At 36.2% G+C, this 21,003-nt stretch overlaps 1 protein-coding gene and 1 long non-coding RNA gene across 2 annotated transcripts; one reads left to right on the top strand and one right to left on the bottom strand.

The window, feature by feature from the left end:
• Nucleotides 1-2,235: 2,235 nt before the first annotated feature.
• Nucleotides 2,236-4,460, bottom strand: LOC113612833 (uncharacterized). Its single transcript, XR_003429985.1, has 3 exons — nucleotides 3,958-4,460; nucleotides 2,917-3,027; nucleotides 2,236-2,569 (listed from the first exon to the last, which is right to left on the bottom strand). It is a non-coding gene; the product is annotated as an uncharacterized LOC113612833 (long non-coding RNA).
• A 1,857-nt stretch (nucleotides 4,461-6,317) lies between these two features.
• Nucleotides 6,318-14,225, top strand: CD69 (CD69 molecule). Its single transcript, XM_027093361.1, has 5 exons — nucleotides 6,318-6,446; nucleotides 10,180-10,302; nucleotides 11,399-11,598; nucleotides 11,949-12,052; nucleotides 13,088-14,225. Exons 1-5 carry the CDS (start codon nucleotides 6,383-6,385, stop codon nucleotides 13,194-13,196), a joined length of 600 nt encoding a protein of 199 aa, XP_026949162.1. The 5' UTR covers nucleotides 6,318-6,382; the 3' UTR covers nucleotides 13,197-14,225.
• Nucleotides 14,226-21,003: the final 6,778 nt, after the last annotated feature.

Here is a 21,003-nt window from a genome sequence, read left to right as displayed (position 1 = left end):
ATTCTCACTGGGCAGTAATGAATGCCCTCCCTCCCCAGGGAGTCACTGGCAACTCTGTGCAAAAGCTAGACTTCTCCTACCCAGCAGCTGGTGTCAGAGGAGGACTTTTACCAATGCCCAGTGGTGTTAGGTTGTACAAATATTTGCAAATGAAACAACACATTTCTAAATCATTCATGGATCAAATGGGAAATCTGAAGAAAAGTTAAAAGGACATTGAACTGAATGCAGTGTTTTTCTGACTTGATCTTTTTACATTCTCTAGAAGAATCTGAAATTTCTTATTTCTTCCTTAAATGTTTGGTAGGTGGGAACGTAAAACTATCCGGGCATGGAGTTTTTTACTTATGTTTTCATGTTTTATTTATTTCCCAAGGAGGATGTATTTAATTATGGGTTCAATTTATTTTAAAATTTATAAAACAATTAAGATTTTTAAAAATTCTTCTTGTTTCAGTTTTGTAAGAGGTGTTTATCTAGGATGTGTCCATTTTACTTAAATTGTCGAGTATGTTAGCTTAAAATTATACATGATACACTATTATGACTTTTCATGTCTGCCTCGACTTCTCCCACTTTCTGGCAAATTCCCTTCCATGGGTTTCATTTTCCTTTCCTAACATCTTGCCTCAGTAAAGGCTAATTCAATCCATCAAAAAATATTTTAATACATACATTCAAACTTTAAATTTATTGGGCAAAAGTGTGGTAATAATCCCTGAATGTCTTCTACCTGGAGATTTTTCTCTATGTAAGTAGGTACAAACGTATCCACAGGAGGTGGGAGAAGCAGCTCTGTTCAACTTCATTGTGTATCTATCAAGATTCAGATACAAATGGATATATATTTTTCATCACCTAGTGACACAGGCCCTTACCTGCCTAAAATTTCTACATGTTATATTTGCCATTTCAACACTATTGTCTTTGAGAATATTCCCCCAAAATATTTCCTACATATAAGAAGCCTGGAATTAAGTTACATAAAGGTATATCTCACCCTTGGTATAGTTCTTTTATGCCTTTTACTTTGAAAAATAGTCAGATTTTTCAGAGTCCAAGTTTATGTATTCATGAACATTGTATTTTACTATCACTATGTCAAGTTAGGAAGAAGGAACATACCAGCTCATACTTTCCAAACGAACTCACTTCTATGTTTTAGATGTTCTACCAAAGAGGAAAATTAGAAAGTTCAAAGGGTGAATTCAGAGAGGAGAGAAGGTTGGAAAGTGGTTAGAAGTGGAAATTCCCCACTTACTTACTCATGGTTCCCTCTTCTGACCCTTTACAATAACCAGTGGGAGAGCACACACACATCTGTGATTTAAAAATAAATTTTACCAATTTACATAATTTGTATAATTCAATAGGTAAGACATTAGAAATGGCAGCTTTGATTCCCAAGGAGATTAAAAGCCATTCAGAAACCCAATTCACCCACTGAAAGAAAAAAAGATGATTAAAAAAAAGATGAAGAGGTAGCCTCTGGAAATTCTATCAGGTCTGAAGTTTGCGGTCTCTGTGAACGTGGGCCACCAGAGCATCCTGCCGAGCTGCTGCCTGATAAGGACTGTATATCCTGTCTTCTTTGTATCACTTTGCATGCAGCTCACATTACTTCATTTCCTTTCTGGAACCTTTCCCCGGATTCTTCATATAAGGTCAAACGTGAAAGAGACGTGCATTGAGTTCTGGTGTCCTGAGTGACTTCTTCCAAATTTGTCCAGGCACTAATTTCTCTCTAAAACTCGGCTTTCTCAACTGAACTATGAGATCTTAATGATCATCTTTGCCCTGTGGATATCCCTTAATGTTTTGATGTATTCTTTATGAAATAAAACATAGAAAATATCTCTGAAAAATTTGAAAGTTATGTATTATGACCACGTGTGTTTTGTAAGGAGATTTTAAAGAGTTTATTTGCACAAGTTTTCTTTCTTTAGGTTTCTTGATGTGTTTCTTTGCTTTAGAGAATTGAAGCCATCAGGGCTGACCACACAGGAAGTTGGCTTTCACATTTAGATAAATAAGGAGGCAACCGAAAAACCTTCTGACCCCAAAATCTCTACCACACTGCATCCTGACCCTCTACACTTTGCTTTGTCCTAGTTAGTGTAATTTCACAGGTGAGATACCTTCCTTTGATTTAACAAATACTGATTAGTAATGTAAACTTGTAATTCATTATATATACATAGGAAGACACTCTTGCAAGTGAAATAACATGCTTTTAATAATCAGGACGACAGGTATCAAGCAGGACTGTGCTGGGCAACCCCTATTCACTGTTCATGCCTCTGCATGGATTTAAGTTGACTGCTTTCTCAGGCAGATTTCTTACACTTAAAAAATTGATTGTGAAAGGGGATGGAGGAGTAATAAGAAAATAATTAATTTTGCAATAAAGTTATTGTGGAGGGCTTGAATAGCATGAGGGCCAGTGGATACCTACAAAGCCCACTGATAGCATATGTTCTTGGTAATTTGGCCGGTTTTTATGTTTTCAATGTCTGCTTACTGCCACCTGTATGAGTGCTGATTTCAACAAAATACTTTGGCCGCTCTCCTAAAAACAAGTAGAGAAAAATGATTTCAGAACAAAAATAATAGATTTTGATCAATGTTATAATGTTTAAAAATATTTATTTTCATAAAGTAAGATCTCTAGACATCACTTTCCTGTGTCCAAGGAAATATAAAACAAATATTACATATATTATACATATATATGTTATATATAACATCAATTACATGTATTACACAATGGCATATATAACATATATTGCATATATTATACATTTATTATTACATATATTATACATTAATATATAAATGTATATGTGTGTGTTTGTATATATAGACATATGTAAATATATATATATATATATATATATATAAAAAATATCCATTCACCTGAATATGGCTCTGGAAGCAAGAAAACTTGAACACATAAAGTGTTTTAGTGTCACAAAAGCTGTTACAGTTGGTTGTAGGAGACTGCAGCTTCCTCTGTCTGTCTGTAACCTAGACAGACAAGCGTCACATTACATCATATCAGCAATTAGGCTGAGACTGCTCAGTTATTATCTGTTAACATCTTACATGAAATGAGGAACTTTTCTTTCTCATGACCTGAATCAAACTGTTAATCCTTTACTTATCGCTAAATACCTAATCTACACAAACACTGTGGTAGAAAGTTAATTTTCTCATTTATGATGTTTTCTTCCCCAAAACTTTGTAAGTTAGATGCTGATACCTTCATTGTACACATAACGAAGCCAAAATCCAGTGGAGTTGTATAACTTTCCCAAATCTGCATAGCTAACAAATGCTTGAGTTGATATTCACATACATTATTTCATGTATATATCCAACAAATAGTCGTTGAACTCCCTCTATGTTCTAAGCCTTATTATAGGTACAAGTCATTCATTGTTGTATAAGACAGCCATGTCCCTGCTCTTAAAGACCTTACTTTCCGGTAAGGGAAGTAAATATTAATAATTATTATCTTAAAAACTATATATATATATTTATATACAACTGAACTACAAAGTCTCAGATGATATTATGTTCTATAAAATAAAAGAGTGAGGTAATAAGTCATGACCAATGGGAGGTAATTTGTGCGGGTGGTCATGGAAGGTCTTATTGAGTAGGTAACATGTAAGGTAAATATAGATGAGAAGAAAGACTTAGCCATGAAAAATCTGAGATCAGAGGGAATAAGGGCAAGAGCACAGCCTATAAAATGAAAATAAGTTCAGCTTTTTCGAAGAACAGAGTGAAAGTCAACACAGCTGGGCTATAAGGAGTAAGAGGCAACATTGTGGGAGACATCTGTAAACACTACTCTATTTTGCGTGCCTGTTAGCCTGCTAATTGTTCTGAAACATTCAAACTTCGCAGGTAGTCTGTGTCCAGCTAAGAAAATTAGAGTTTCACACTTACATGGGAATCATCAGAGGGGAAAACGTACACTGGAAAATGGTATAACTGGACCATGGCTTTTGTGTCAGTCCAATAAGCTGTTGAAACAACCTGCTTTGCACTGGAAGAGACACAGCAAAGGTTATCAGTGTGTATAAGTATGTATTCTTTCCTTCTCTTTATATCCCATGGACTTGGAAGATTGCAGATAGATATATATATATATATATTTTTTTTTTTCTCATGCATTCTTCACAACGTGCTGTGTGTAATTAGTGTCAAAGTGCGGACATTAACCCAGATTCCCAACTCTAGGAGATGAAATAAACATTTAAAAGATCGAAGTTTCTTTAACCCAAAGAAATTAGTAAAAACATCAGCTATTCCCTTAAGTACCAAACTTCACTTCCCCTTTGTCATTCATCAGCAGTACTCAAGTATGCCCTTGCTACCCACTGGCAGTGTAAAGGCATTCATTTCTCAGCCCTACGATCCCACTAACCTCCCTGAGCAGCACTTTATATTTTGGAACTTTTATGTTTTTTATACATACTCTTTCATTAACTCATATTTATTAATTCACTCATTCAACAATATGTACTGAGTACATACTAGGTTCCTGTTACTATGTCACATGTTAGAGTCACAGAAGGGACAAGTCAGAAAAAGTCTTTACCCCCAAGCAGCTTACAGTCTGGTAAAGAAAGTAGGTGATAATAATGTAATGTCAGATCTTGACAAGTGACATAGAGAGAGATAAAGTCATGTGGAGTCATAGAGTAGGAGGTTCTATTTTACATAGAGAAGGCAAGTGAAGACCTCTCTGGGTAAATGATAGTTGAACAGTGAGTGAACTGAATTAAAGGGAGGGCAAAACATGCAACTAGATGGAGGAAGAACCTTTTAGAGAAAATGCATGACCCTGTAGTGGGAGGATGCTTGACATTTTTGTGGAACAGCAAAGCTGTGACTATTGGAGAGGGCAGTGGCTATGGTAGGAGAGGTAGCCAGGGGCCAGATCATGGATAAGGCAAAGTCTTCTCAAATATACAAGAAGGTCTTTGCATTGTATGGTAATTTTGATACGAAGCCGAGTCTAGTGGGAGAAGTGAAGAAGTGAACTTCTCACTAAAACGATACTACTTAATTATAAAACAACCCGTCTAGCTGCTATGTGGAAAACATACTAGGAACTGAGTGAAAAATAAAGAAGAACAAAGAGAGTTTTAGGACCAACGTGTACCTCTTCATGTCTTAGGTAAACAAATAAATATGACGGTCTAACTAGCCTACAGTAGATGGTAATTTTCTACCCACTTAACCATAACATTTTCACAAAGGCTTTATTCTGAAAACAGAATATCTGTACTCTAGTCATATTAATGATAAAATTTGAGGGCACTAAGATTATTAACCAGAGTGATATTTTTATCCCCTCCTTAAATCACTAGACACAGATATTCTACATTCATTTTGTGTTGACCTTAATAACTTATCTGGATGATATTAATACTATGGCAGTATATTTTTATAATAATCATTCTCAGATGTCCAAAGTGTCAGAGATATAGGAAAATAATAATCTAAAAGATTGGAGAAAAATAGAATAAGATATTACTGAGGGGAAATAGGGCAGTCTAAATGACAGTAAAATATGACATGAAAATTAACAGGAGATAAATGAAACAGATCATTTAAGATAAATAATTTTAGAGCATAGAAAGGAAGTACCAGCCACAAGGTCTATTGCCTCCATTAAACCAGCTACTGACTAAATGATACTTTGAAAAACTAGTCCCCAGGGAAGAATCGAATGACACATTTCTGGAAGCCAGTTTATAGCTTGCTAAGTTAAACCCTTCCAGACTGGAGAAAGATCCATGAGAATAGAGGTGGTAACTTTCTTATTCAACAATAAATCCTCTAACCCCAGACAGTGTCAAGTTCATAGTAGATGTTCAATAAAACAATAGTTGTTAAGTATATGATTATATGAATGAATGGGATTCCAGGGATATATTCCTCCCCACATTATTTCCATCTCAAAGATAGGAATCCCTAACTTTTAATTCTTTGCTTAGATATTCTGTTTCCTAAATTATTTGTTTTCTACAAATTTAAGAAAGGATATCTCGGATTCTGGGAAAACCGTGCTTGTCTCTTCACGCTGCACCTACAATTGTGAGAAAGCACGTTTCAGACAGCAGGGAAAACCCGTAGCTCACCACAACACCGCATTGTAAACTGTTTGGGCCACTAGAGCATGAATTAAAGAGGACAGGAGTAGCTGAAAGATCCGGAGGTGAGAGGAAGTGGGTGGAGACAATGTAACTGAATATAAATGCTAAGATATCTCAGAGACTCAGAGACTGAACAAGAGCTCCAGCAAAGACACTGCAGACTGGCTTGACCTGCGATTAACCAAGGGATCGTGACAAGGATAAAGATGAATTCTGAAGATTGTTCTGCAACAGAGACCAGCTCCTTGCATCTGAAAAGAGCACAACAAAGTAAGTCAGGTCTTACTCCTCATATACTGGTAGCATCTATCAATATATCTATATTTATACTATCTACCTACCTATCTATCTATCTATGATATATAACGGTAGTTAGGGGGAAAATGAAGCTTGTCTTTTGAAGAACTTGGTTACATTCTATTTCAGTTGGAATAAAGGAGAAAATGGGGAAGAAGTAAATATTTCTTTTTCTATGAGAAGACAAATAGAAACTTGAGAGGAAATCACAAGGGTGAATTTCAGAAGCTCTCTAAAGGTTTGTTTCTTTGTTTTAGTCTATATCATCTCAATTTTTCATATTTAATTAGAAACCTCACTGCCCTAGCCCAGTGAACTGGCCATCATTTTCCCAGATCCATCCTATAGGAAGCACTGACTCTCTTTATGGAAAACTCTGTTTTCCACATAAACAATTACATTCTTGATTGCCTTTACCTTGTACCATTTTGTGCTTTCTGGGTGGGCCTTCTCTGGTGTTCTCAAGACAGCATCCTCCAGTTGCTGGGAACAAAAGTTTCTAATTTTTGAGAGAATATCCATATGAACATCTGAACATTTACAGTGCCCAATGGTAACTTATTAGGAGAAAGTCATGAAAGAATTCTTGAAAATGAAATCTTCTATATTCTTTATGGAACTCTTTTCCTCCATTTCGCTCTTCTATTTCACCCTTCTAATCGTGGGCTTCAAATTCTACATGAATCAGATGTTTTTCTTCCTTTCTTTTATTTTTCATCAAAACATGATCATCTTTGCTATATGCTTTTTCTTCTTTTCTATTTGTCTATTCTGTCCTCAGACCTTTCATTTTCGATTACCAGGATTGTCCCATTGTTTTACAATAATTTGTTTTGGTGAGGCTTTCTTGATTGGTTTCATTTCTCTCTCTCTTCCTCTCTAATTAATGAGGTGCCCCAAGCACCAGCATGTAGGAACTAGAGTTTACTTGTAAGCAAACCTAGCCAGTAACAAAGAATGTGTTATGAACAGCAGAGCTAAAAAAATCTAGAGGAAGGGATTGTTTTCTGAGTATGGGTCTACTAGACTGGTTTGATTTAGAAAAGCATTCATTACCTCTGATAAACCCATCTTTCGCTTAAGAACACAAAATCAAGTGTGGATAACACGTACAAGCCACAAAAATTTTTTGGTAACCAGATAGCCATAACTTGATGGCTCAGCTGAGCTGCCCCAAAGAAAAAATATATTTAAGAATAAAACCACTCAATAAACAGCATAGTTGAAAGAAGAAGGAGCTATTGTAGTAATTCTTAACTTTTCCTGAGATCATTCCAATTTTCTGTTGAATATTTAATTTGTGAATGTTTAGTCTACGCTGCTATTTGTACTTGCTTCATTAGTATAAGCAATTATTGAGCACCACCCTTGGTGATTCAATATGTACTAGTGGATTTGTTTTCAATTTCTCCAGTAATGGACAGGGCTTGTAATCCGAGCAGAAGTATGCTCTTAGGGGAGTGTTTTCTTACCTAGGGGATAAGTCAAACTGTGAGTAACAATAGCCCTCACTAATGGATATAAAGTACAGTCTGAGAATCATCTCCATAGCTTACCCACTGGATAAGCCAATAGAGTGAGTCCAGTGGATAAGCCAATGGGCTCTGGCGTCCATGAGTTACTGGGATGTGTTGGCACTTGCTGAAGAGCCAGAGCTGTTACTGCATTGAGTTTGAACCCCATGATCGAGTCTCACGTGGTAAGAAGTGAAACTAGACAGAGAGCTCTGAACTTGCTACCCTAGCTACGAAAGGCTGCTTCCGGTGACAGTTGTATGCTGGTGAAAAAAGGAAGGTTTGCTTTAAGAAGCTGAGAGAAATAGAACCAGATGGGAGTGAAGTAAAGCCTTCTCTTGCAAAACCTGAATGCAGATCTATACTGGGAGAAACAATCCTCAGAAGAAGCAACAGTTGATGCTGACATCCATTACATAGCAAAATTACTGTGAAAGAAAGCAGCATCTCTTTGCCTAGTTTAACCTTAAAGAAAGGCTTTAAGGAAAAAAAATACACGAATTTCAAGTTGTGTCTGTATAGACATCCTTTTAATTATGAAAGCCACCCATACTGAAAAATAGGATATTTTTGCATATTGAGACTATCTTTCATGGTAAGTTTTAATATCATTCAAGTAGTTATTTTACATTTCAGTTTTTGAGAGCATAATAGGGATCTATATATTTCCTGTGAGGCCGAATTTTAAATATCCTGATAGCTCATCCTAGCAAAAATCAAATTCAAACTCTGAGTCACAAAATTCCCCTCTCTCCTTTCTCAATTATTTATTTCTAATCTAGAACAGATATCTTTCTAGCTTTGTTGTTGGTGGTGGTGGGTGTTTTTTGGTAACTAAGAATCATCATTCACATCATATTCATATTCTAAATCCTTCCACAAAAATATTCCTCATTGATGAAATAAAACTTACTTGGTTTTAGCATTATACAAAGGATAAATGAAAAAACCTATTTCCACCCAATATTTAGTCTATAGTACTGTTAAATTTCCTCTATTATTTTAACTTCTCTTGGAAAATTCAAACATCTTATTTTTCAGTCACCTGTTATTTTTAAATGAGGTAAAATTGACATACAATGTATGCACAGATCATACATATACAGTTTAATGAGTTATAACTACAACTCCAACCAACATTTGGCATTTTCCATCACCCCAGAAAGTTTCCCTGTGTTCCTTTCCAGTCAAATTAATTTTCCAACACATAAAAGCAATCACTTTTCTCATTTCTATCATCAAGTTTAGTTCAGCTATTCCTGAATGTCACATAAATGAATATATACAGTATATAATTGTGGCTGGATTTTTTTTGCTCAACATTTTTTTTTTGCGATTCATCCATTTTGTTGCATGCATCAGTTGTTCCAATTTTTAATTTCTGAGTAGAATTTCTGGTATGGGTATACCATAATTTGTTTATCCATTTTCCTGTTGATGGATACTTGGTTTATTTCTAGGATTTGGTTGTTAAGAATAAAGTTGCTCTGAACGTTCTTATATAAAACATTTTGAAGATGTATTTTCATTTCTCTTGAGAAAATAATAGGAGTAGAGTTTCTGGATCATAGGATAAGTGTATATTTAATTATGTAAGAAATAGTTTTCCAAAGTATTTTTTTCCATTCTACTCTCCCATTCAGTAAAATATGGAAATTTCAATGCTTCACATCTACCAAATTCACAAAAAAGTACCATCCATCTTTTTTTTTAATTTTTAGTCATTCCAGTTGTATATATTTTTATATCAATTCAACATTTTTTATTATATCACCCACATTTATACCCATTTATACCATCTCCCTTAAACAGTAACTACAGAGAATTTAAGGGATTGTACATAGGATGTTCTTTTTATATGTCTTCTAGGGTAATCAGATATTTACTAAATGTTCTTATTGTGATTAAAACAATACAATTATGATATATTTAGAATTTTCATAGCTACTGAGTACGTATTTGGGGGAGATATTTTATGATATCATTATTGTGACTGGATTGTTTTATTTCTAGCCAAAAATAAACTATCCAAATTCACTCAACACTTGAGGGAAATTAACTTATAAATTTCATATAAGAAGATAGGGAGACACATAGCTATTTTTTTATTTTAAATGCCTCAAGAGAAAATCAAATGTCTCTTTCTTACTTCTATAGCCTGCTTGAATTCATCATCTACTTTCTCTCTTCAGATAATGCCACCAGGCTTCATTTTGCGGCATATCATGAAGGGTCCATTCAAGTTCCCATCCCATGTGCTGTAGTGAACGTGGTCTTCATCACCACTCTAATCATAGCTCTCGTTGCTTTATCAGGTGGGTCTGCACTTCATGAATTCATCAAAAGTTCTGATTAATTTAGGACAATCTCATTTTTCATACATGGTCAATTTCCTAGGAAATGCTAAATATGATTCCACATTCCTTGAATAATTGATGCAATACTTTTGTTTAGTTTTCTAGTGCTTTAGAAATATTAAAAGTTCTTATGATTTATACAATACTGTGGGAGAAAATTACATGTGAGCAGATGTTTAAATCTGGAATAAAAGGGGCCGATTTAGAGTCTAAATATATAGACGTTTAACTGGAAAAATGTGGGCTGCACGTTCATTGTTGATGAAAAAAATAATACCTAAGCCATAGATTAATCAGGAATTGGTCAGTCTCTTATCTCAAAAGCCACAGAATATAGATATAGGTATAGAATATATCTAGAAGCTCCCAGAGAGTCAGTTGTGTTACGGTATTCGAAACATACAGCTATACCAAGATACATTTGTGTCTTATACAAACATGAAATTTTACAATTTTATGATACATCCCCAACCATAAATTTTTGTGTATTCTGAATTGCTCCTCTGCAAAGTATTCTCCCCTCTACCTTCCAGTATAGGTCTGTATATACTATGTCTTCAAATTCTTCCCCATCTGCATTCAGATACAAAACCTTACTTGGAAGTTTAATGTATTTTAGCCTTTCTAGTCCAAAGACTATTTTCAATATTTTAAAATTTATCCTCCACTTTCTGACCAAAGTGACTCCCTCTTATTTCTTATACCTAGTACCATGATGATTAGGCACAATGAGAGATCAGATAAAGTGAGAAACTGCCTTCTTATTACTCTTTCCAAAATTCACCTTCCTTTTTTATTTTAAATGGAGCATATATAACGTATAAAAATTTTGAATCACCATGTTGTACACCCGAAACTAATATAACATCTCTCGTCAACTATACTTCAACAAAATTTTTTTTAAAAAAGAATTCATTAAAAAAAAAAAAGAATTCACCTTCTTTCCTCTCTTAGTTTATCACCCAGCACAGCACAGCATCCCCTGAACTAGTTTTGCACACTGTGGGTATTTGGTTTCTTGTGTTACTAAAACAAACACTTTTCTTGTTCACAGTGGGCCAGTACAACTGTCCAGGCCAATATATGTCCTCGGTGTCACCAAACACCCATGTTTCTTCTTGCTCAGATGATTGGATAGTATACCAGGGGAAATGCTATCTTATTTCCAAGAAAACAAGGAACTGGACCTTGGCCCAAAACTTTTGCTCCAAACACGGTGCCACTCTTGCTGTCATTGATTCTGAAGAGGACATGGTAAGATAGTATTCAAAAACAATTCCATAAGATATTGCTATTCTATTTTATATAGCTACTCTGTGGTTTCCTTCTAAGGGAAGACATTGTATCTGTCTCTCACCCAGGAAAATTTAGTCACAGAAAGCCACATGATCAGTCTGAGGTCAAAATGAGAGTTGAATTTAGTCTTTAAATGTGATTTGTTTAGCCTCAAAGGCCAAAAATCCACATGAGCTGAACCTACGTAGAACTAGTAAATAATCAGCTTAGCTATCATGCCTACGAGTTGCAGATTTAAGAAACAAGATTTATTACATACTTATCAGGAGGGGTGGTTTAACATACAGTTCCTTTGTGCTTTCTTCAAGATCTTTTTAAAACAACATGTGGGTAGAACTGAACACTGGATTGGGCTGAAAAATGAAGCTGACCAGATGTGGAAATGGTCAAATGGCAAAAAATTTAATAACTGGTGAGTTTCAAGATATCTCTTTATCCTCCCAAGGATGGCAGCTCAAGAGAACCACTTTCCTTTTTTCCTTTAGAAGTACTGTTCTACATGAAGATTGAGCTCTTTATAAGCAGAACTTTAACAATCTCTTTTGTATGTTATACTCTACGGACTTCTTTAAAGAAGGGCTTTAATATTATCATTTTTTTCTTTTTATCTGCTTGGAATTCATACAATAAATGCTTCTTAGTAACTTGATCTCAGCAAATTTGAGTGGAATAAAACTCAGAAATATTCCAGGTATAAATATGATGATGGGAAAAAAATCCAACATTTCCAATCTCATATTTATATTTTATTGACAAGCTAGTAATTCCCTTTTTGCTTTCCCAGTTCTCCTCTCCACAGAGATAAAGAACAGTATTTTCAATACCTAATTAGAAGCTTCTATGGATCTGAGAGAAAACCTGCCCCAGAATTAAAGATGCTGACTTTATGGCCATTACCTGTACATTTTAAAGTTTGAAGGACACCGTATAAGTTTAGTGTTAATCTTTGTCATCTGAAAACTCAGACTTGAAACAATTTCTAGCTCCCTAAATAGTTTTATGAAAATTAAAGATACAGAAAATTAGTTTAAATCTCTAGAAAAGGACTCCTTGGTATGTATCACACCCACAAATGGGCACCAGGGACTGTTACCTTCTAAAACTCTATGCGCTAGTATACATGATTGTTGAATGTTTATACTTTCTGGGAATGGTTTGTGAACTCAAAAATGAACGAGTCACTCCTGTGGTGACACACCAAGCAAACAAATGGAGACGTCTACTCTTAATTTTGTATCTTCTCACCACATACTATTCTTTTGGGTCTTTGTCTACTGTCTCTGCAGATTACTCTGTGATCATTTGATTGGCACACTGGCCTCATGCATTCCTACTAAGAAAAAAAAAAAAGCAGAAACCACCACCTCCACCACCACAAAGTTGATTCTCATGTAACTGAACGGAAATGATAAACTGACAATAATTCTGGTTTCTTTATTGTTGACAGGTTCAACCTTACAGGATCTGAGAACTGTGCATTTCTGAACAGCACAGAGGTCAGCAGCACAGAATGTGAAAAGAATTTACACTGGATATGTAGCAAACCCTCCAAATAAAGAGGAATCATATTTGCTTATATACTATTCTATCATGGAACTCAAGGAAATGTGTGTTGATGAATGGCGCTCTATGGTCAGAAGTTTCCCACAAAGACTTTGTGAAAAAAACTTTTTACTATTTTGGAAATTTTCTTCCAAACAAGACTGTGGAAAAAAGGGAGAAAAATTCCAGGAATATCTGCACTGTGGAATACTTCTGCCATGAGCTGAAAATGTTACAGGTTGACTAATTTTGTCCAAGAATGAGAAAAATGACTTCAAAGCTTTTGAATGCACTTTATATTTTTTTAATTCAGAAATAATAAGGTAACTAAGTTTAGAGTTATTATTTATTGTTGAATGACTGTGAACAACGTGTGCCCTTCATGCATTTGCACTGGATGAAGGAATTAAATAGTAGTATTAAAAGCTGAATGTAAACAGAGGAAATTTTAACTGGCAACAGAGGTATTTAGTCTAAATGCATTTTTCTTGAACTCAGAGGACATTTATCAATGGGCAAATGCTTATGAAATGAAGCTTTGTAATGTTTCTCTCTTTTTAAAGAAGTTTTTCAAGTTACTTTGTCATTTGCCCCCCAAAGAATGGGGTGATCATATATTTACGCCAGTCTTTTTTTTTCACTTCTTCAGCGTAGACTTGTCTTTTTCAATGGTACATAATTTATTGCCTTATACACAGTGTTTTACAGAGATAAGGACAAAAACAAAGAATATGAGGAATATTTGTAAAACAGATAAAAGTGTTGGAAAATGTACAATATGTGATGTGGCAAATCTCTATCAGGAAAAAGTCTGTATTGTTCAAATCTGGAATAATACTAGTCCTATCTGTTTATAACCTTGTGCCTTTCCTGATCTATTCTCCTTTCCTGATCTATTCTATCATGTGCAATACTTCATGAGAAGTATTTTCTAAGTGCAATAACGTGTGTTTATTTGTTTGTCTTTTGTATCCAGTACAATCATAACCTGCTTTTATGTATGTTAAAATGAAAGTAGAATAAACAAAATGGTTTCTAAAAAGTGGTCACTCCTTCAAAATATATTAAAACATATCTCATGCTAGAAAGGAAGAAACAGAATACCGTAACTTTTTTTCAAAGACACTTCTATTGTAAAACCTTAGATTTATAATATGGTTTGTGCTTTGTAAGTTGTTGTCATGTGTGTTTTCAAAGGGCTGTATCTACTTTTCTGTAAACAGCAAAAGTTCAGTAAATATTCTAATTGACTTTAGAGGAATTTATGTCATTTAAGAATTTTTGACTCTATCATTTTCTCTCTTTCTTTTATTGTTTATCACCCTGAAGAGGCACAGAGAAATTTGGAGGCGGCTAAAGTCACTTTGCAAGGATTTATTTATAAGCTCGTCCTCTCTCCAAAAGAGAGCATAATTTGTCCTCATAACTGATGTTCTGAAAGCATCTTATTCATTTCTGAAATGCTATACTCATAGTAATTTACATAAAATAATTCATTCAATAGAAATAAGGCACTACATAATCTTCATGAGATTTTTCAATAAGGAAAAATAAAACTATCTTCAAAATTGTTTTATGAATGTATTTCACAGTATTCTCCTTCTCTGAAAGTTGGAAATGTATGCTATATGTAGTATCTTTAAACTGTTGTCACTAGTATGGCATATTGAAAAGAAATCTGGATTCCAGACACTGCTTAGCGATAAATAATATAGAGTTTCTTAATCTCAGTGTCCTTCAGTTCCTACAGGCTCCAAACTCTGATATCCTATCATTAATAACAACAGTCTACTCCTGGGTCATGTTAGGAAGCAACGTCTTGGATCCACGCACTATGAAATGTGTAAGGGAAAGTGTAGATGTTGAGAGCTGGAGTGAAAGAGAAATACTGTCCAAGTTTCATTTCTGCCTCTCTCTAGTTGACCGGCTGTTTTAGTTAGAATTAGGTAGAAATTTTGTTAAAATTAGCTAGAAGTTAAGCTAGTTAATACATGAAAATGGACGTAGAAGAGCACCTGGCTCACAGTGAACCCCAAAGATGTATTAAACTTTAGTGGTGATCATTATAAATGGGAACACCATGCCCTCAAAGTAAGTTTAGCAAAAAGCAGCATTTCTACATGATGTGTCTATTTCTACATAGCATTTTTTGAGGGTTTTTTTTAAAAAAAATTATTCAGTGAATGATTATTAAGCAACACTGTGGTGGACAGTAAAGTTGAAACACTAAGCAAATTTGGCACGAAAACTAGTCTTGGGGAATTTATGGTCTATTTGTAAAACAAACAGTAAAGTGTTATATTATGGTGGTGATGGAGCCTTATAGCAGGGAATATGTAGGATGCTGTGGAAATATATCACAGATATCCTACTTTATTTGGTCCTGTATTCAAACTTTTAACTATCACTTTTCTGTGTTTTATTTGGTTTTTCCAACATAATTTCAATTTCTTCCTCTGGAAAGGGGAGTAATAGTTTACCTGCTTATCTCAGATGATTATAGGGATTCAATAAGTTTAAAAGTATTTTTAAAAGGTTAAAAGCTGGGTTTCCCTGGTGGCGCAGTGGTTGGGAGTCCGCCTGCTGATGCAGGGGACACAGGTTCATGCCCCGGTCTGGGAAGATCCCACATGCCGCAGAGTGGCTGGGCCCTTGAGCCATGGCCGCTGAGCCTGCGCGTCTGGAGCCTGTGCTCCGCAATGGGAGAAGCCACAACAGTGAGAGGCCCGCGTACCGCAAAAAAAACCCCACCAAATTTGGCAAAAATTGACATCTTTATTAAGTCTTTTACTCCATGCCATGATTTAATTCTCCATTAAATTCTTTAATTTTAGTCTTCTTTAATTTCTACCTTTAATTTCTTTCTATACGTTATAGATTTTTGTATACAACTCCTATATGTCTCTTTAAATTTATTCCTAGGTATATTACATGTGTATATATACATGTATATATTACGTGTGTATATTACCATTGCAAATGGTATCTGGTAGGTGAAGGGGAGCAGGATGTGTCACCTCAAAATATGTCTCTTTGGCTTAAGGATCATGTTATGCCGATTATTTAAAAAAAAATAAAAAAACAGCATTCACAGGTGAAGCTCTGAAAATAGAAGTTACCCTTTAGTAAGCGACATTTACATTTATAAGAGAAATCTCCATTTGTAAGGGTGTCTCCCTTTCTGTACAGGAAGAGAAGGGACTCTAGAAAATCTTAGTGGAGAAGGCAACAACTTAAATCTGTGTAACAACCTTATCCTTGTTTACTGTGCTTTTCCTGGTGGCCTCCATACCAGGCCGCCCTCTCCCTCCCCAACATCTTCTTTTGTCTTTACCTGGAAATATTATTTAAGGTTATGGTTTGGATCGTTTTCAGGAGTTACTTGGTTTTCCTGGTTCTCTCCCACATGCGCAGGAGGTATGCATGTTATTAAACATCTGCTTGCTTTTCTCCCATTAATCTGCCTTTTATTACAGGAGATGTCCCAACCAAGAACCTAGAAGGGTAGAGGGAAGATTATTTTCCCTCCCCCACGTAGACAAGATAGTCGCCCCAAAAGATTCACGACTTGGAAAGTGTAAATATGTAACATTACATGGAAAGAAATTCAGATGGAATTAATGTTGCCGACTTTCAGATAGATTCTCCTGAATTGGCCAGGTAGTCCCAAACTAATTACAAACATACCTCGGAGTTTTACTGTGCTTTGCTCTATGGCATTTTTCACAAATTGAGGGTTTGTGGCAACCCTGCATCAAACAAACCTATCGGTGCCATTTTTCCAACAGCATTTTCTTGCTTCACATCTTTGTTATCACCTTTTGGTAATTCTCGAAATATTTCGTTGTATTATGGTGACCTGGGATCGGTGATCTCTGGTGTTACTACTGCAAAAAGATTATGACTCATTGATGACTCAGATGGTTCCCGGTGGATTTAAGATTCTTGCCTTGTCGTGAAAGAATTCGGAGACAAAGCGGGGAGGTTAAGAAAGTAAGGTGATTATTTACTTATGCAAGAATACGTTCTCAGAGGGAGAGAGCAGACAGGTGAGGAACTGCTACCCAGGGTTTCTTTGGCAAGCCAGTTATGAGAGGCTTACACATGAAGGAGCGGAATATTCACTGGGGAGGGAGGAGTTTGGGGGTCGTATTCCCTGATTTTCATCCCAGCTCCTTCTTCCTAAGGGAAGGAGGGATTTTTGTCCTTATTTAGCTTAGACCAGAAGTGTCATGGCGTCAGTGCATGATAGATACTTCTCACCTGCAAGGCTAATTCTACTGCAATGAGAATAAAATGAGCAACACGTTACATTCGGATGCAGGAGATTCCAACTTTCCTCAGCTTTCTTTGTCTGCTTCCAGGGTACTTACCACCCAAAATGTCTGGCTTCCTTTCAGTCTGGAGGTCGTTGCTTTTCTTTGTCTACCCATGGACCCCCGCTGTTTACAAGATGCATGATTTCCTGCCCCCTGCCCCCATTTCTCTGCTCACATCTAGCTATCTGCCTGCTGCAACAAGATGATGGCTAGCATTTTTTAGCAATAAAGTATTTTTAAATTTAGGTATGTTTGTTGATTTCTTAGACATAATTGCTATTGCTCACGTAATAGACTACAGTATAGTCCAAACGTACCTTTTATATGCACTAGGAAACAAAAAAATCTGTGTGACTCACTTTATTGTGATATTCCCTTTATTGTGGTGGTCTGGAACCAAACTGAGGCAGGAGGTAGGTGGGCCCCAGGCTGAACAGCCGGAGTCCGTCCCCTGTCGACAGATACTCCAAAATAGCAGGAGAGAGGAGAAGCTGAGTCCTCCCAGATGAGGGATGAAAGACCACATATTCCTCATTCTCGAAGTCAAGGAGACCTTCCTGGCTACACATTCGCAGAAAGGCCCCTTGAAGATCAAAAAGGGAGGGGGCGCCACCTCCTAATAAGTGATGCCAGCTACCCATAGGCCTCTTCACTAGAATCCATCTTGGCTAAGAGATGTGTGCACACATATGGGAGGACCCTGAGATAAACCAAATACGGACCCAGAACCAGGTGAAGCAAGATGATTGGCCAAAGGAAACCCAGAAGAAATGCCCCATAAAAGTGATTCAAACCACCACGAGGGTGCGAATCTCTGAGGCCACCCATGTGTCTATCCTCCTAATAAACACTTTACTTGTTTCACTACTTTGCATCTCTATGTGGAAATTCATTTCTACACAGCAGACAGTACAGGGCCTTGGCATTGGCCACTGGTCCCCGGTGGTCTTGTGGCTAGGGTTCAGCACTCTCACTGCCGAGGACTGACATCAACCTCTGGCTGGGAACAGAAACCCTGCTTCAAGCCGCTGCAGGCCAAGGCCACCGGGATAAGAACCTACAATATCTCTGAGGTTTGCCTATATATGAGCCTTTAAAAGCAGAGAGATTTCTCTAGCTGGAGTTACCGAAAAAGAGGTCAAAGAAATTAGAAGCATTTTTGCTGACTTGAAGACGGAGCAGGCAGCAGGATAAAGAAGGTTGTTGGCCTTAAGAAGATGAGAGAGGCTGACAGTCAGCAAGTAAGTGAGGACTCAAACACTTCAGCCAAAGACAATGGCACTTCCAACGACCTGCACAAACTTAGAAGTGATCCTTTCCGAGGTCCTCCACAGGGAAAGGAGGCCCTGCTGAAACCTTGATTTTGCCCTCATAGACCCTAAGCAAAGAACTAACCGAGTCACACTGAGCCTGAACTTCTGAGCTACAGAAACAGCCAGAAAAGAAATACGTGTTGTTTTAAGATGACGGATTTGTAGTAATTTGTTAAGGCACCAACAGAAAACTAATACAAAGTATTTTTAAATTTTCATTTTCAGCTAGTTTCTGCTGAAGAAAAGTACAATTGATTTTTTATATTGATTTTGCATCCAGGGATCTTCTCAACTCACTTATTAATTCTAATAATTTATCAGTAGATTCCCTTGGGTTTTCTATAAGCAGAATTGTGTCTATGGCTGATGTGTGCTATGATTTTTCCTTTCAAATCTTTATAACTTTGTATTTGCTAAGGCCACCAGTGATGATGTTAAATGGACGTGATGATCATGAACATTTTGTCTGGTTCTCGATCTCAGAGGGAAAGTTTTCAACATTTAACCTTTAGCATGATGTTTACTATAGTTTTCTTTGCTTGTTTTGTTCTTTTTTCTTTTGGTGGTGGTGGGGATACATATTATCATATTAAGAAAAATCTCTTCTATTTCTTCTGAGATCTTAATTTTAATTGTTATAGTCTTTAGTTCTAGAATTTCCACTTTCATCTTTTTTTAATAATTTCCAAGTTTCAGCCTAAATTCTAATATACGTATTTTGTTTCCTTGAGCTCATTTTAAATAAGTTATTATTTCAAACTATTTATATTTACTTTTAAAATATGAAATATCTATATTTTAGAAATTATATATATGTAAATCTAATTTTCTTTAAATTATATTTGAACATTCTTATGTCAAAGTCTGTGTCTCACTTTGCACTTTCTGGAGCCCTTGAAGGTCTTTAACAGCTGTCTATTATGTCTATTATTTCTATTTGTTAGTTTTCATGTTGCCTTATTTACTCAAATACCCATTTTTTTGTCATTGTTGTTGAGGGCTAGATCTTGTCTGTGAAGCATGGTATTAACTGTCTGAGAACTGAAATAAGGTTATATTATTTGACCAAGTTGGACTGAATATTCCTCTCACTGTAACTAAATCTTAGGTTTCTTCCTGACTACAGGCTCCTGATCTCCCTTTTCTTAGAGCACTTACTTGAAAAAACTTGTAATTGAAAATTCTTTCCCTGTCCCTTTGAGATGTAAATCTTCTTCCAGCCTTTTGCCGGTTTGACAGCCCAGAAATGTTTTTCTGAAGGACCTGTGAGCCATCCCTTCGAAATGTGATCACCAAGGAGAGAGCACCCCTACCTCCCAGTCTCTGCAGGAGGGTAGGGACCTAAACTAGGAGCAAAATACCAATGAACATATGAGCACCAATTAGTAAATACAAATGGCCTAAGCACATTGACCAGCTCCCCTAACATCCTCCAGCACCTTCTGACCCCAGCACTTGAAAATCTTCTTGCCGTTTGTTTCAGCAGAATTGACCTCGATTTCTTCACTTATTGCAGTAGTCTTGAATAAAGTCTTCCTCTCCTGTTCAACTCAGTATAATTTTTCTTTGACATCTTGCAGAAGTTAAATTTGCTTCCAGCAAATCATCACAGTCACTAACAATCTGGGATCACTTCCTTTAACTCTTTAGAGACTGAAGGAATTTGAAGTTCAGCTCTTCCTCCTTCAAAGACCAGTCTACTCTCAAATCAACCTTACTCCTAGGGTGGTGTTTTTCAACCTGGGAGGATTTTGTCCCTCAAAGGATATTTAGCAACGTCTAGAGATATTTTTGGTTCTTCAACATGGTATGGAGTAAAGGTGGAGGGAAGTTGCTACTGGCATCTAGAAGGTAGAAGTAAGAGATGAAGGGATGCTTCTAAACATCATACAACACACAGGACACCCCCCAACAGGAAAGAATAATCTGACTCAAATTGTCAATAGTTCCAAGGTTGGAAAATCTTGTCCTTGGGTATAGATTTTGGTGAACCAACTCGGTGAGATATACTGATTTTTCAGTCCCTTACCCCTGCTTGAAGACCAGAGTTACCCTCGCTTCTAAGACACCAAAGCCCTGTTCGGGAACTCAGCTTCTTTTTCTGTCTTTTAAAATCTTCTATAGGAAAAGCAGCTCTTCTTTTCAGGTTTCAACTTTCTCTTGGACTTGCATTATGTTATTCTTCACTA

Source organism: Aethalodelphis obliquidens, unplaced genomic scaffold (genome assembly GCF_003676395.1).
Source record: "Aethalodelphis obliquidens isolate GAN/ISIS:26980383/991018 unplaced genomic scaffold, ASM367639v1 scaffold83, whole genome shotgun sequence".
Classification (NCBI taxonomy): Eukaryota; Metazoa; Chordata; class Mammalia; order Artiodactyla; family Delphinidae; genus Aethalodelphis; species Aethalodelphis obliquidens.
The sequence above is the reverse complement of the archived record's forward strand: the minus strand, read 5'-3'. Positions and strand labels throughout refer to the sequence as shown.

Coding starts and splice junctions, on each gene's coding strand:
- CD69 (XM_027093361.1), top strand. CDS start 6,383: ATGAATTCTGAAGATTGTTCTGCAACAGAGACCAGCTCCTTGCATCTG. Junction 6,447..10,179: donor TCTGAAAAGAGCACAACAAA/GTAAGTCAGGTC, acceptor TTCTCTCTTCAG/ATAATGCCACCAGGCTTCAT. Junction 11,599..11,948: donor TTGATTCTGAAGAGGACATG/GTAAGATAGTAT, acceptor GCTTTCTTCAAG/ATCTTTTTAAAACAACATGT.